General features: G+C 41.5%; 2 protein-coding genes across 3 annotated transcripts; one reads left to right on the top strand and one right to left on the bottom strand.

The window, feature by feature from the left end:
- Positions 1-1,851: 1,851 nt before the first annotated feature.
- Positions 1,852-9,151, top strand: rd3 (retinal degeneration 3, GUCY2D regulator). Of its 2 annotated transcripts, XM_071369607.1 has the most exons (3): positions 1,852-1,969; positions 7,134-7,460; positions 8,642-9,151. In XM_071369607.1, the coding sequence occupies exons 2-3, from the start codon at positions 7,168-7,170 to the stop codon at positions 9,009-9,011; spliced, it is 663 nt and encodes a 220-aa protein (XP_071225708.1). In that variant the 5' UTR covers positions 1,852-1,969; positions 7,134-7,167; the 3' UTR covers positions 9,012-9,151. The 2 variants fall into 2 exon arrangements, with proteins under 2 accessions (XP_071225708.1, XP_071225707.1); XM_071369606.1 differs by lacking the exon at positions 1,852-1,969 and having other exon boundaries at positions 6,945-7,460.
- Positions 9,152-9,797: 646 nt separating this feature from the next.
- On the bottom strand, positions 9,798-13,937 carry LOC139556081 (pre-mRNA-splicing factor 38B). Its single transcript, XM_071369605.1, has 7 exons — positions 13,716-13,937; positions 13,131-13,527; positions 12,896-13,018; positions 11,716-11,777; positions 11,522-11,617; positions 11,318-11,410; positions 9,798-11,175 (listed from the first exon to the last, which is right to left on the bottom strand). Exons 1-7 carry the CDS (start codon positions 13,716-13,718, stop codon positions 11,125-11,127), a joined length of 825 nt encoding a protein of 274 aa, XP_071225706.1. The 5' UTR covers positions 13,719-13,937; the 3' UTR covers positions 9,798-11,124.
- Between the last annotated feature and the right edge of the window lie 97 nt (positions 13,938-14,034).

The following is a 14,034-nucleotide window of genomic DNA, read 5'->3' as shown; positions in this document are numbered from 1 at the left end:
TATGCTCTGTGTGACCACCCGCCAATGTGGCTGGTGAAAAATACATTTTTACCCGCCAATGCCTAAATCTACCTGCATTTAATTTCCCACCCTGCCCCTATGAGATAAACTAATAAGATACACTGTTCTCTTGCTCTGCATCAAAGAGTGATATGAATATTTTAAGTTAACCAACCTTGATTGATATATGGACTGGTTTAACTCACAGAAGCTGATTTGTCTGCAGACAATGTTGTCATTTGATCAGTGAAAGTTTCAAAGTACTGTTCAAAATCACTGTTATGAAATGACTCTTCACTGTTCAGATGAATAAACTCTAAATTGATTTTAAAGAAGTCTAATACAAATCCCAGTGTACTGTATTTTAAATTTTTCCAGACACATCCTTTCTATTTAAAGGATGGGTGGGTCAGGAAGCTAGTGACGTGTACTTGGGGATTGGGCTAAACCCCAGAGTAAAGTTTGTCTTTAATCTATAACAGGCTATCTCTGGAGTAAACACCACATCATCCCTCCGTCATCCTCCTACATATAGCACCCAAAATCTAGAAACTGTGGGACGACTCCGTCACCACCATGGACCTGAGAGTGAGTCACTTGGTCACATGGCTACCTGATCTTCATGATCTCACCTGCCAATCTGTCAGCTCCAGGCTGAGTCTCGGCAGTTCTCGCCAAGGCAGAGAGACGGCCTTACGGCCATGTCAACACGACCTAGATTTGGGAATCGTCACTCACGGGAAGGGGAAAGATGGAGAGATGCTGTCTGCATCCCAAGTGGCACCCTGTTCCCTATGTAGTGAACTACTTTTGACCAGGGCCTACAGGGAGAGAGACAGGAAGAATCTCTCTTTTAGTATGCTCTGGAGAAGAGCTTGCAGGTGTTTATTCTCACAAGTGTTTATTCCATGGACAACCACACTCCTACACACTAACCCTACAGTGCAAGCAAGCGAACAAGCAAACAAAAAAAACACCCACACACAGACTTCAATGTAAACGCTCTCACACATGCACACGAATGCACATACATATAATACTGAAGCTCATTTCCTTCTGTATTTGTAACATACTGAACACATACAGCATATGAACAAACCGTTGCTTTGATGATCATGCAGGAACAAACTGTGCCGACTGAGCTCATTAGGTATGGGACAAAATAATTGATATTGGACTGACCTTTAAAAAGCTATTAAAAGGCGACCATCAGTAAGCTGTCTTGTCATGTTTAGCCCACATACACTATCTCTCTCATCATCTTACTCTCTCTCTCCTACCCCCTCCTTTAATCTCCCTCCCTCCATCTCCATCCCCATCTCTCTCTGCCCCCCTCTCAGCTGATAAAGCTTATTGTGGCCAAATAGGCTTAGGAGCATCGCTATGGCAACAGGGAGTCCGTAAGAGGCTTCACAAGGCACTTCATCTGGGGCTGTGATCTGCCGTTGCCCTCTGAGACATTGCCCCCAATCTCTGGAAACAAGCAATGACAGGCCATGCCTCCGGAGAGGAGGGGAGTGTGTGTGTGTGTGTGTGTGTGTGTGTGTGTGTGTGTGTGTGTGTGTGTGTGTGTGTGTGTGTGTGTGTGTGTGTGTGTGTGTGTGTGTGTGTGTGTGTGTGTGTGTGTGTGTGTGTGTGTGTGTGTGTGTGTGTGTGTGTGTGTGTGTGTGTGTGTGTGTGTGTGTGTGTGTGTGTGTGTGGAATTAACCACAGGCTATGGCTCCAGGTAGGAGGGGACTGTGTGTGAAAGGGGTGGGGTTTACTGTATAAGACTAAGTGAGAGTGTGTGTGCTCAAAGACTTCACAAGCAACAAGACGACGAGAACTATCAGAGTCCGTGCAACCGACAGCAACACATCTTCCAACAACATCTCTCTCTTCATCTATCTTTTGGTCATAATATACATCATATATTCACTCCCTTGTGAATTCACTCCTGCTATAGCTTCCAAGACTGACGAGAGTTCAGGTAAGCAGAGTTTATTCATACAATGTTTTGTTTTAGTTTAAGGGGAGATGTGCAGTATTAGTATGGACTACAATATGTGCCAAGTGAGGTTTCTGATAGTCAGGGTGTTAAAAGTGGACAATATAGTTTTAAAATATATAATTTATCCAAATCAGTAACATGCATATATATATTTATTGTCTAAGAAAGACTCACTATACACTAGATGAGAACGTCTTTAACCTGAAATCTAATCACACCTACCTACAATTACATAAAAATTAAATAACAGGGAAGCCTATCTACTTCTGGAAAGTTCCATGAAAAATCACCCTTCTATTCCATGTTATCCAATGTGTTCAGTTTGATCCATAGGAGTAGTGTGTTTGAGCAAATTAGTACAACATTAGCACCGTTTATACCTGGTGCTAACATGCAGCTTGTTTCTGGATCATATCCACATTCTGATTGTGCCCACATTTTCAGACAGGTATAGACAATTAAAATATTAATTGTGAACTGATTTTGATGAAGTCTACATTTCAAATCTGTGTAAACGGGCAAATTCAGGACGAAGGTCACATGTTAGCACCAGATATAAGCAGGGCTATTCTGGGCAGGAGGACAGAAGCGAGTGGGACACATTCCAGGAAACAGGAGTCAATGCAGGAGCCCTGTTTATACCTGGTTCTGAGATGCAGCCTTTGTCTTGATCTTGTCCACATTCTGATTGTGCCAACATTTTTAGACAAGTGTAGATGATCAAAAGAAACATTGTGATCTGATTGTGATCAGATCTTAAAAGTGTAAACACAAGATCAGGTCAAGACCAGAACGAAGGATGCATGTTAAGGTCAGGTATAAACAAGGCTTAGGAAATACTTGCATATTCATGAGTTAACCTTACAATTACACTTGATCAATATGGAAAGTGGTTGGGATTGGCACTGATGGCAGGATAGAAATACTCCATTAAGCGTTTATGAATACTCATTATAACATTATTATCATTATAATCATATACATATGAGCTCAATGAAATTCTAAATAAGGAGTTGCAGTCAGTATCATAATAGGTGATTAATAATAAACTGGTCTTAAATACATCAAACTTAAAGCATTGTATTTGGTTCAAAATATTTTCTAAAACCTAAACCTTAGCTGGAGATGTGTATAAAGGGTGTGACCATTGAGCAAGTTAAGGGAGCAAAACTCCTAGATATAACATTGGATGGTCACGTATCATGTTCAAGCTCTTGGGGCCCATATGCGCCGGTCATCAATGTCTATTTTCTTTTTTTTAAATGTAATAAATACTTTTGACAGTACTGTATGCTGTGGTTAAGGCTACGACGGCGCCAGTCCAATGAGTGGAGCTTACTCAGGTGTTCAAAAGCCATATCAGACCGAAAGATTAATGGTTCTTAGGTAGTTCTTTATGAGGTTCAGTTTAGAAAACGATCTATCTGCAGAAACGACAGTTACAGGGATGGTAAAAACAGCTTGATTGCCGTAGCAACATCAGGGAAACATAAGTGAGTGGTGCTTCAAATACAGCAGTTCTGCAACATCTTAAGCCTAATTGAGCCTCTCATTCTCCTTAATTGCCAGCCTCAACACGTTACAGAAAGAGATTAACTGTATAGGATGCTCTGGGGACAGATTGTCTGGATACTGAACAGCCCAAAATTTGTTGGTTGGATTTAATTTGATTTAATTTATCTTGAATATAGCAAGACAAAACCCGCTGAGTAGTGGCTGAATTTATCCTTAAGCCGACTACTGTTTCTTCCTAATTGTTATGCTATTTGATATGTAATTTGTATTAAAAGTTTATAAATAGCAGCTAAATAGCAACTAAATATGGTATATAGCTATATATAGTACACTGCATAATGAAACAATCCCTCGTGAACTAGTGTTTTGAGGGTGGACTGACTAATATTTGCAGTGGCAATTTTAGCATTAAATCTTGGTCGGCAAACCATTTTTGGGGTGGGGGATGCATGCCAGCAAAGCCACAACACAACACAACACTAAACAATACATAAATTGCACTATAACGGTGACAAACTTTGCCCACAATCTGTTAGGGACTACATAAATCAAGTTGTCCCAATAGCAGAGTCCCAACAGCAGGCCGAACACCTTACCACCACTACACCTGGCTAACAGCAGGGCCTTGTCTGGCAGCGAAACAGTTTCATTTACTGCCATTAAAAAAAACAGCTGATATGGTTGACTTGTTTAAACAAATGTGGTTTCTACTGACAATTGAGATGTACAAACTATGGCATAAGGGGATGACAAGTGGATAAGAGGCAATCTGTAATTTCGATTAAGACATTAATGAGTGAGCTAGGACGGATGTAAATCATGTAATCAATATAACTATTTGTTCAGTGCTTTTGAAATGTACAGGACAGAATTCAGAACATTGGCCATTCTTACAGTGTTCTTCGTGTACACCAAGTCAGAACCGTAGGAAAAATAAAGGGGGCATATAAGCAGACAATGAAAGCTCTTACAATATTCGATGATTACATTTCTCTGAATCAGATTATAGGCTACATGTGCACCACCAAGTCAGAACAGTAGACGAAATTAAGAGGGGTAAATAGACCAAATTATTAGGGTGAGGCACATGGGCTATAAACAGCTTACTACACAACATACACTTAGTATTACTTTCTTAGCTACAGTATGCATATCTCCCTGGCATATTACATCATTTATGCAGCGGCATACAAGACATTTTTGGACTCATCTTATTGTGCTGTGCTCTCTTGAACAGGAAGAAGGCGCGGCGGTCCTTCATGTGCAAATTTTGCCATCAAACTTTGTCATCAGTCTGGCATTCTCTTGATTTATGGTGCTTTCAAGACAACTGGGAACTTGGAAAAAAACAAGGTCGAATCATGATGACATCAGTGATCTAGAACGCTCTAGAAAGAGGCTTGAGTTCCCGACTTACATTTCCGAGTATGATGACCGTTGAAAACTTATTTTCCCAGTCGGATTTCGTTTTTTTCCCGAGTTCCCCGTTGTATTGAACTCACTGAAGTCAGATTTCAGTTAACAGTTGTTTTGAGCGTGGCAGAAATCATTACCAACCCCTACGCTCCGTATTTTCCGCTGGCTGCCCCACACCACAGAAAGCACTGAGCTAGGCTGAAACACCTGCCTTTTAGTGCTGCCTTACTCAAGAAAGCAAAAAAGAGACCATGCTGCTTTATTAACTCAATTATTATAATGATGTTTTTGTTTACATTGTTTGCAAATTGATATGTGACACTTATTACTTCCAAAATTACATGCAAAACAGGCAACTCCCCCCAAATAATGTGGGGCTTAAAACAGGTGGGGCTCTGCACTGAATGATGGGTTGCTACTGATTATTTGGCATTAATAGACTGGTTTTACAAACAACTTTCCACCCAAGCTGGGAGAGAGCGCGAGGACGGCTCATGTCATGCAGGGTCAGGTACAATCTGCAATGTTTGAATTTCCAACTTTAATTAGCCTATTGAACAAGTCATTATATTATTGCCAACAGTCTAAAAATGGCAACATTGCGACACATTGTATAGATTGTGAAATGTTACGCTTAACATGAGAAAATTACGACCGAATAGATCTACCAATAAACATTTATCCATTAGCCAAAGCAAAGCTAAACATAACATTCGGGGTCCAGAGAAACTGTCTGACTCCAGTGGCAACGCACAGTATTATACAGAGCCATGATCGCATGGAACTCCCTTTCATCACTAATTACTCAAGCAAACAGCAAAATTATCTTTAAAAAAAGATTAAACAGCATTTAATGGAACGTCAGGGGCTGTAAGGGGATACACAAAAACACGCACATATAGACAGACATAATCTTGTTTTTACTATAATGTTTTATTTGTTGTATTGTTTGTATATCGTTGTATTTTAATTTGTGTTACTGTCCTTGTCTATCAGTCTATCAGTGTTTTGTTACTTGTCATGTTTTGTGTTTTTTTGTGGACCCCAGGAAGAATAGCTGCTGCTTTGGCAAAAGCTAATGGGGATCCAAATAAATCAATATGTACCATTTAAGTCGAAAAGCTACCTACCAAAAAGCTGCACTGATCTGATCATATAGAGAGCAGGGATGGGACTAATCTCATGCTGTCTCTCTATCTGTTCAATAAGCCCCTGTTTATAAACACATACATTGTTCATCTACATCATTTACAATAAAAACCAACACAAACGTACAAAATATATATATATTTTTAATCAAAATCCCACTTTCGGTAATAAAAACAATAAAAAATCATGTCAACACAGAGGCACTGATGGTCAAATTAGTTTATTCCGATTATTTATGCGTATAACAAACAATATCTTGTGTATTTTTTCAGTTTTATAAATGCATAGAACAGCCCCCTTCAGTTTTAATGGACACCCCTGAAAGAGGTTGACAGGAAGTGGGAGTCATGAAGCAGAGAAGACTGCATCCCAAATGGTACCCTATTCCCTATATAGCACTACTGTTGACCAGAGCCTATAGGGTAGTGCACTATGTAGGGAATAGGGTGCCATTTAGGACAAAGACGCAATGAGAGTGGATGTGAAGGAAGGGACTGGATATGAAAGGCTTTAGCTTGTACAGACAGACACCTGAATAAAAGGGTTGTGGCTGTGAAACACCTCTCTCTTTGTGCTGTTCTCCTTTGGGAATGTTCTTTTGATCTGTGATAATAGCCTGTCCAGGGGAGAAAGGTGTAGAAAGCCTCCAAGCTGTTGGCAACAAACAGATATTAGCTAGCGAGGTACGCACGTTACCTGTACCTCTCATGGATTACATTGATGTGATGGCAACCCAGGCTAACAGACTATCTAGACATCCACACAATCCATCCAATGAAATCGTAAGATTACAAATGATCCTCTCTTATACAATATGGAGAATATCAATAGGAGTACTTTGTAGGATTCCCTTCCCTTCCATTTACAATGACCTTTTTCATCAAAGAAATATTGAGAAAACCTCATTGTGGAAAACCAACCCTATAAGACAAACAGTCCATACCACAACCTAGCAAACACAGTAGACTTTTATTTTATTGCATGCACTGTACTAGAGAGGCACTGTACTACAGATTTACACCATGGCCTCTCCTCACACTCCCGTCTGGTTCCTCCCATGCAGCACGGGGCACGAGGGGGACAAGGCGTCGGTGGCGATGGCCTCGTGGTTCAGTTGGAGCAGCGAGCCGGACTACCGGAGTCCGCGGCGGGACCCGTCTGACGTGGTCACGGACACCCTGATGCTGGAGCTCAACTGGCAGCTGAAGGAGGCCGAAAGGATGCAGCGTGAGAGGGACAGCGAGTACCGGCGCCTCCAGACTGGCGTGGACTACAGCTGGCTGGTCAACACGCCACGCAACACCTACGACGTGTTACCTGGTGAGAAGCTGGGCCTGGAGGACCTGTGCTCCAAGGTGCATCCATCCTACTGCGGAGCTGTCATACTGAGGTGAGTAACCTTTGACCTTCTGTACTCTGTACTTAACCCCCTAACCTAACGTATCTGGCGTAAAAAGACGACAGAGCAGAGTCCCCACATCCGTTTTTCAGGGAATAATACTGTATTCTGAAAACCAGAAACATCTGCTTTCTTCCGACCCAGCGGAGAGTGTTATCCCCCTAATCTACACTGGCCTTCTGGTCAAGTTCTCTATACAACCCCTGACCTTCGACCCCCATTGATTCAATGCTGTCCTCATAATTGATTACCCTCTTACTCTGACCAAGGTTGTTTGACAGTAATGTGAGGCAGAGAGAGAGAGACAGAGAGAGACAGAGAGAGACAGAGAGAGACAGAGAGAATATAAAAAGAGCTGGAGGCCAATCGGCCAAATCAACAGGAGCATGGGTACAGGTGGGGGCTGACCTATTTGAAGGCCTAAGAACTTATCAGCCTAATCTTGAGAGGAGTAAGTATCTTTAAGTATCCCATCTCTATGGGAAGACAGAGGGGCCACCATTAAATATGCCATCTGCTAGCGGCCAGCCGATGAGCAAGGGACTCGAGAGCACTGATGCTGTCACAAAAGCATGGTGGAAAAGCAGAGAGAAGCTCTTCTGATATAATAGGCTTGTTTGGATCAAAGGTTTTTCAAGTGCATTAGTGATAGCACGTTGTGGTGGTACAGTGGCGATGGTAAACGCTGCTGAGCGGAATAGTACGAGCTCATCTCCTTCCCACGCATGTACTCTGAACCCTCTATGAGAAAACTAGACGCCCACATAGTTTCTCTCCTGTGCCTATAACTAGGCAAAGTGAAACAAAGCTATCGATTACAGCGGATGGCTTAAGGTCTCCTGGTTTTGTACTATTTTAAAATCTATAGATAAGTCATCCATTTATCCTGATTCATATGTATTGGGGGAGGTTTGGAACCACACTCACGTGATGAGTCCTGAAGACTTGTGTTGGCTTCTTGTATGAATGCCTAGGCCTGAGCTTGGTGGGCTAACAGTCTTGTGGTGTGCAAGATACCTGGGTTTGAACCCTGGCCAGTAACATGAAGACCTGTGTTGGCTCTCTGAGTTAATTCCTAGGCTTTAGCTCAGGGGCCTAACCTAACACAGCCACCCGACCAGTCACACATGGGTCTAGCTGAGACCGATTTGACTTCTCTCTCTGACATCCAGGTTCCGCCAGGTGGTGACTGAGAACGAGCCGGAGGTGCAGGAGGTGTCTGCCCTTTTCCGCACAGTCGTCCTCGAGGCCTTGGACCGCATGAGGGAGGAGCAGGAGGCGCAGCGGCTCTCGCGCCAGTGGAACAACAAACGGGCCATGAGCATGTCTCTCATGAACTTCAAGTCACGCGTCAAGATCAACCCCTTTGGCAGCACCTTGGGTCTGACCTCGACTGGAGGGGGAGGGGAGGGTGTGTGCGAGCTGAAGACGGTGTCAGAAGATGTGGAGAAGGCGCTGGAGGAAAGGGCTGACAGGTCCCAGAGGGTGTGGAGCATGCCCAACTTCAGACATAAAGGGCTGTACACTACCAAGGCCGTCTGAGCTGGGGATCCACAGGACAGTGTTGTGTTTCAGTGGAGGATAGAGCGACGCTAGTGAGATGTAGCCTATAATAAAACCCTGGAACCTGCCCAGTCTGCTTTGAACAAGAATGGGGAGAAATAGGAGACATGTTTCTCCCATCCTCTCCTTCGGCAGTGTGGGGTCATCCACTATTGAAAGCTTTTGACTTATGAATTCAATATGGGGAGCTATGCTAAGGATATTTTACAATGTTTTGAGATTTTCAGACACATTCTTTGCTGTACCTTTATTGGAAATTAGATCGTTTCTAAGAAAATTGTGTTGCATGCACTTCCTTTTACTGTGCTTTTTTTCTTTATAACAACATAATACTCCGGAGCTACATGTATTTAAATTGTAGTTAACCAATGAGACTTACACATGAAACAATCAACAAGTTCTGTTTTTTTCTCAAGCATTTTTTGGCACTGTAAAGGGAAGTGCTGCTAATCATGACTTTTTAGTGACCTTTTTATAACTTGAAAAATCAACAGTAAACTGACTGCTCTATTGGAGTGGTTACCATGACATTGTAGATTATATCAATCTTCGTTCTAACTCTTTACAGTTGGAATACAGTGCATCTTGATCTCTTTGTGTTGTTGATCTTACTTTATTGCTATTGACTTATCGGCAAAATACAATTTCTGTGCAAATATTTCAAATGCCAAATATTTCAAATCACTTTCTTATGGCAATTTCTCAGTAGAAAAGCATAGAAATCCACATCTAAGCTAAGGGGTAAGCATGAGAAAAGCTAAGTGGTAAGCACAAAGGCACCGTTTTATTGCTCAGCAACCAAGGTTGAGGAGCCTGGGCTATTTGCCTTGTCCAATAAGATTGACAAAGCCTGGATACAGGACAAACTGTGTCTCATAAGAGGCACACAATTGCAGCAATAATTCATACACAATGGGAATGGATGCTTGATTGTACTGTAACATTTCAGATGACTATTGTAAAGAATCTCTATAAACAGCAGCAGTTTATTGCTGTTGAAAGAAGAGCTGTTTTATTGGGTGGACTGTAGCAGTTTGCCACATCAAGTGGGCTTCACAAAATATAAAAAGCTCATCCAAAATAATATTGATTTATAGTATTACATGTGATGACATCCAGTTTCCAGTCTCAGATTTGTACATACTATACATTATTCTCTGATAATCAATATATCTAACAATAACAACATTCCAGGGGACCCGAGTTTAGCTGCAGGACTGTTTTGAACCTTCTTAAAACAACTAGAAAAACATAGATCATCAAACACAATGCAATGCCGGACTGGTGTTCTGTTTGACAGATTACGTTACAATAAAATGTACCCAAATCTCTTTGTTCATCAGACCTGGGTTTAAATAGTATTTGCTTTCAAATACTTTAAGCGCTTGAGCCTGCTGGCGTGAAAGATGGACGGGTTGGCACTTTTCCTTTTGTTTCATTGTGCCGGGCAAGCTTAATCAACTGAAGTACTTAAAAGAAAACCGATACTATTTGAACCCAGGTATGCTGTTCATCACTCAGATCTTTGCTGATCTGTAGTCTCCACCACAGCAACACTGTTCTTTCTTGCTTAGCAACACCTTGTGCAGCAAACATACTGAAAAAAAGTCAGTGACTGGCTCCTTTGATGTTATAGTAAAATTACAATTCTAAAGACCAAACACACAGACATCAGTTACAAACAGTGTGAAGCACAGGAGGTTGGTGGCACCTTAATTGGGGAGGACGGGCTTGTGGTAATGGCTGGAGCGGAATTGGTGGAATGGCATCGAATACACATGGTTTGATGCCATTCCATTGGCTCCGTTCCAGCCATTATTATGAGCTGTTCTCCCTTCAGCAGTCTCCACTGGTCTGAAGAAAGGGGCCGACAACCACAGGAGTGACAGCACGCTTTTTCTAAAAGAGAGACATGGCACATTCTGTCATTTTGAGATAACAGGCCATGTCCCACATCTCTTGCAGTGATAATAATAACCCTGTAAATGGATGTTAGTTCAGAGCTTAATCAAAAGGGTCGTCTTTCCCTGAGTTCTGTTCTGGACAAAAATTGGAAGGTTCTGGAACATAACCAACGGTGACGGCCTTTGCATTACAACGTGGAGTTGAGGAACTCGAGCAGTTCGGCGCGATTCTTGTCCCTCTGTTGAAACAATGTGTAGTATGCATACGTTTACATTTTAGAGAGACTTACAATCAGTGCTTTCAACTATGGTAGGCAAAATAACCTTCACTTTTCATAATCATTGTAAGTAAAAACCTTCATGCATCACACTCATACACACCAGTTTGTCTTTCTTGGACTTCTTCAATTTCATTTTGATCTTCTTTCCTGTGATCATGCTGTACTTGCTTTTTCTCCTCCTCTCCTTTAAATACTGAAAGATAGATATTTAATTTCAAAATGACAGCTTTCATAAAGCTTCAAACCACTGGTATGGATGTAGCTAACTTGGTTAAGGATAAATAGTCCCATAAATGTATTCTACCTTGGAGATCTGAATAGGTCCAGGTCCAGCGCTTTCCTCCTCTGGTGTCATTTTCTTGTCCTTCTTTCGTTTATGCTTCTTCTCCTTTTTCCCTTTCTATAAAAAAAAGTTAAAACAGAGGACACTTTACGTAAGTCACAAACCACACCTTTAACAAAATAAATACTGAAAACTGAATATTTGAAGAAAAATACCTTCTTGTGTTGTTTTTCCTTTTTCCTTTTCTTAGAATTCCTTCTGGATTTGCTGTGGGAATCTAGACAGGAGAAAGCAAAATCTAACTGAAACACGGTCCTTCAGGCTTTGACTATTAGCTATACATATACAGGGCTCTACAGTGCTACCATTTTGGAGGCATATGCTCCTAAATATTTTGTTGTTCTACCTGAATTTTTTTATTTGGGAACACCAGTGCCCCTAGATGAAAAATAAAAAAATCACCCTGTTAATAATTGTTGTAATGATTTCTTCACTGTCCCACAGCCTCAAAAGTATGCAAACGTGGTAGCACAGAAATAAAGGACAAGGGAGAGCTTCTTCAGGAGATGTGCTTCAAAAGTAGCTAGGATTCATATAGGCACAACGTAGCCTACATCTCAATCTTAAAAATCTATTTGCTTGTGCTCCTAAACCCTGTATTTTGTAATTGCTGGCAATTATTTTCATTAATACCTCAAATATTTTTCATTGTGCTCCTGAATTTCTTTGTGTGCTGCTACATTTTTCAATTTAGGAGCACATGTGACTGTAGAGGGAAAGATAAACAGAGCAAAATACAGAGAGATCCTTGATGAAAACCTGGTCCAGAGATCCAAAGATTCACCTTCCAACAGGACAACAATCCTAAGCATACAGCCAAAAGAATGCAGGAGTGGCTTTGGGACAAGTCTCTGAATGTCCTTGAGTGGCCCAGCCAGAGCCTGGACTTGAACCCGATCGAACATCTCTAGAGAGACCTGAAAATAGCTCTGCAGCGATGCTTCCCATCCAACCTGACAGAGCTTGAGAGGATCTGCAGAGAAGAATTGGAGAAACTCCCCAAATACAGGTGTGCCAAGCTTGTAGCGTCATACCCAAGAAGACGCAAGGCTGTAATCGCTTCAAGTCGCTTCAACAAAGTACTGAAAAGGGTCTGAATACTTAAGTAAATGTGATATATTTTAAATTCACTTGCAAAAATGTATAAAAACAGTTTGTGCTTTGTCATTATGGGACACTGTGTGTAGATTGATGAAAGAAAAAAACAATTTAATAAATTTTAGAATAAGGCTGTAACGTAACAAAATGTGGAAAAAGTGAACGGGTCTGAAAACTTTCCGAAAGCAGAGTACATGTGCTTCTTTACAACTACGGGACAAGTACTGGCACACTCACCACTGCTGCTGGAACTACTCCTACTGCGGGATGAAGAGCGGGATGAGGAGGATGACGAGGATGATGAGCTGGATGAGGAAGATGATCTACTGCGGCTCCGTTTCGTTTTCCTTTTTTCTTTCCCTTCAATAGAAAAATACAAGAGAACAGTGACTATTTACCATGACTCCAAGGTAGGCGCACGCACGCACACTTGTGATATCAGTTAAGTGATCACAATAGACCATTAAATGACCTGTGCTTGTAGATCTTCTGTCATCTCTTGTGGCAGACTCAGTACTCCTTCTGTCATTTCCTCTTGTGGCAGACTCAGTACTCCTTCTGTCATTTCCTCTTGTGGCAGACTCAGTACTCCTTCTGTCATTTCCTCTTGTGGCAGACTCAGTACTCCTTCTGTCATTTCCTCTTGTGGCAGACTCAGTACTCCTTCTGTCATTTCCTCTTGTGGCAGACTCAGTACTCTTTCTGTCATTTCCTCTTGTGGCAGACTCAGTACTTCTTCTGTCGTTTCCTCTTGTGGCCGACTCAGTACTTCTTCTGTCGTTTCCTCTTGTGGCAGACTCAGTAGTAGTACTTTTTCTTTCAAAACTTCTTATACTGGACTCACTTTTCACTGTGTCTACTTTGCTGGACTAACAAAGACAAAGTAAAGGGAAATGTCTTGTAAATCTATCTGCATTGTGAGCCCAAACCTCCATCATAAGCCCGTCAGATTTTAAACACAGATCATCAGTAGCGTTATTTAGCTAGCTAATTAGCATTCCTAAATGCAAAGCAAGTTGCTTGCTAGCCCGATGACGTTAGGTACCTAGGTACTTACCATGGTGGCTGTTGTCTCGACACAAAGAGGCGAATGCAATAAAAAGTTGCTGTTTATCAAAGTGATATTCGCTACACAATTATTAGCAATACTTTATCGACTGTACTTATTTGTAAATATAACTGTATGGCTGTAAGAGATAACTGGTTGGCTACTTTGCTGACAACACGATTGAGCCATTTTGCATCCCACAATGCACCATTGATTTCTTAAAGCAACACCGCAATGTTTTAAACAGCAATATAATTAAATTTCTATGGTTGTAAACCTCGTTGGGCTCAAGTATTATTTTTGCATTTGACGGCTTTGAAGAGGTAAG

The sequence above is a fragment of the Salvelinus alpinus genome, chromosome 27 (assembly GCF_045679555.1).
Source record: "Salvelinus alpinus chromosome 27, SLU_Salpinus.1, whole genome shotgun sequence".
NCBI lineage: Eukaryota > Metazoa > Chordata > Actinopteri > Salmoniformes > Salmonidae > Salvelinus > Salvelinus alpinus.
The sequence above is the reverse complement of the archived record's forward strand: the minus strand, read 5'-3'. Positions and strand labels throughout refer to the sequence as shown.

Excerpts from the sequence above, each read along its gene's own strand:
- rd3 (XM_071369606.1), top strand. The coding sequence starts at position 7,093 with ATGGCCTCTCCTCACACTCCCGTCTGGTTCCTCCCATGCAGCACGGGG. Across the intron at positions 7,461-8,641 it reads TGCGGAGCTGTCATACTGAG|GTTCCGCCAGGTGGTGACTG; the intron begins GTGAGTAACCTT and ends TCTGACATCCAG.
- LOC139556081 (XM_071369605.1), bottom strand. Across the intron at positions 13,019-13,130 it reads CAGAAGATCTACAAGCACAG|GGAAAGAAAAAAGGAAAACG; the intron begins GTCATTTAATGG and ends TTTCTATTGAAG. Across the intron at positions 11,618-11,715 it reads AGGAAAAACAACACAAGAAG|AAAGGGAAAAAGGAGAAGAA; the intron begins GTATTTTTCTTC and ends TTTTTTTTATAG.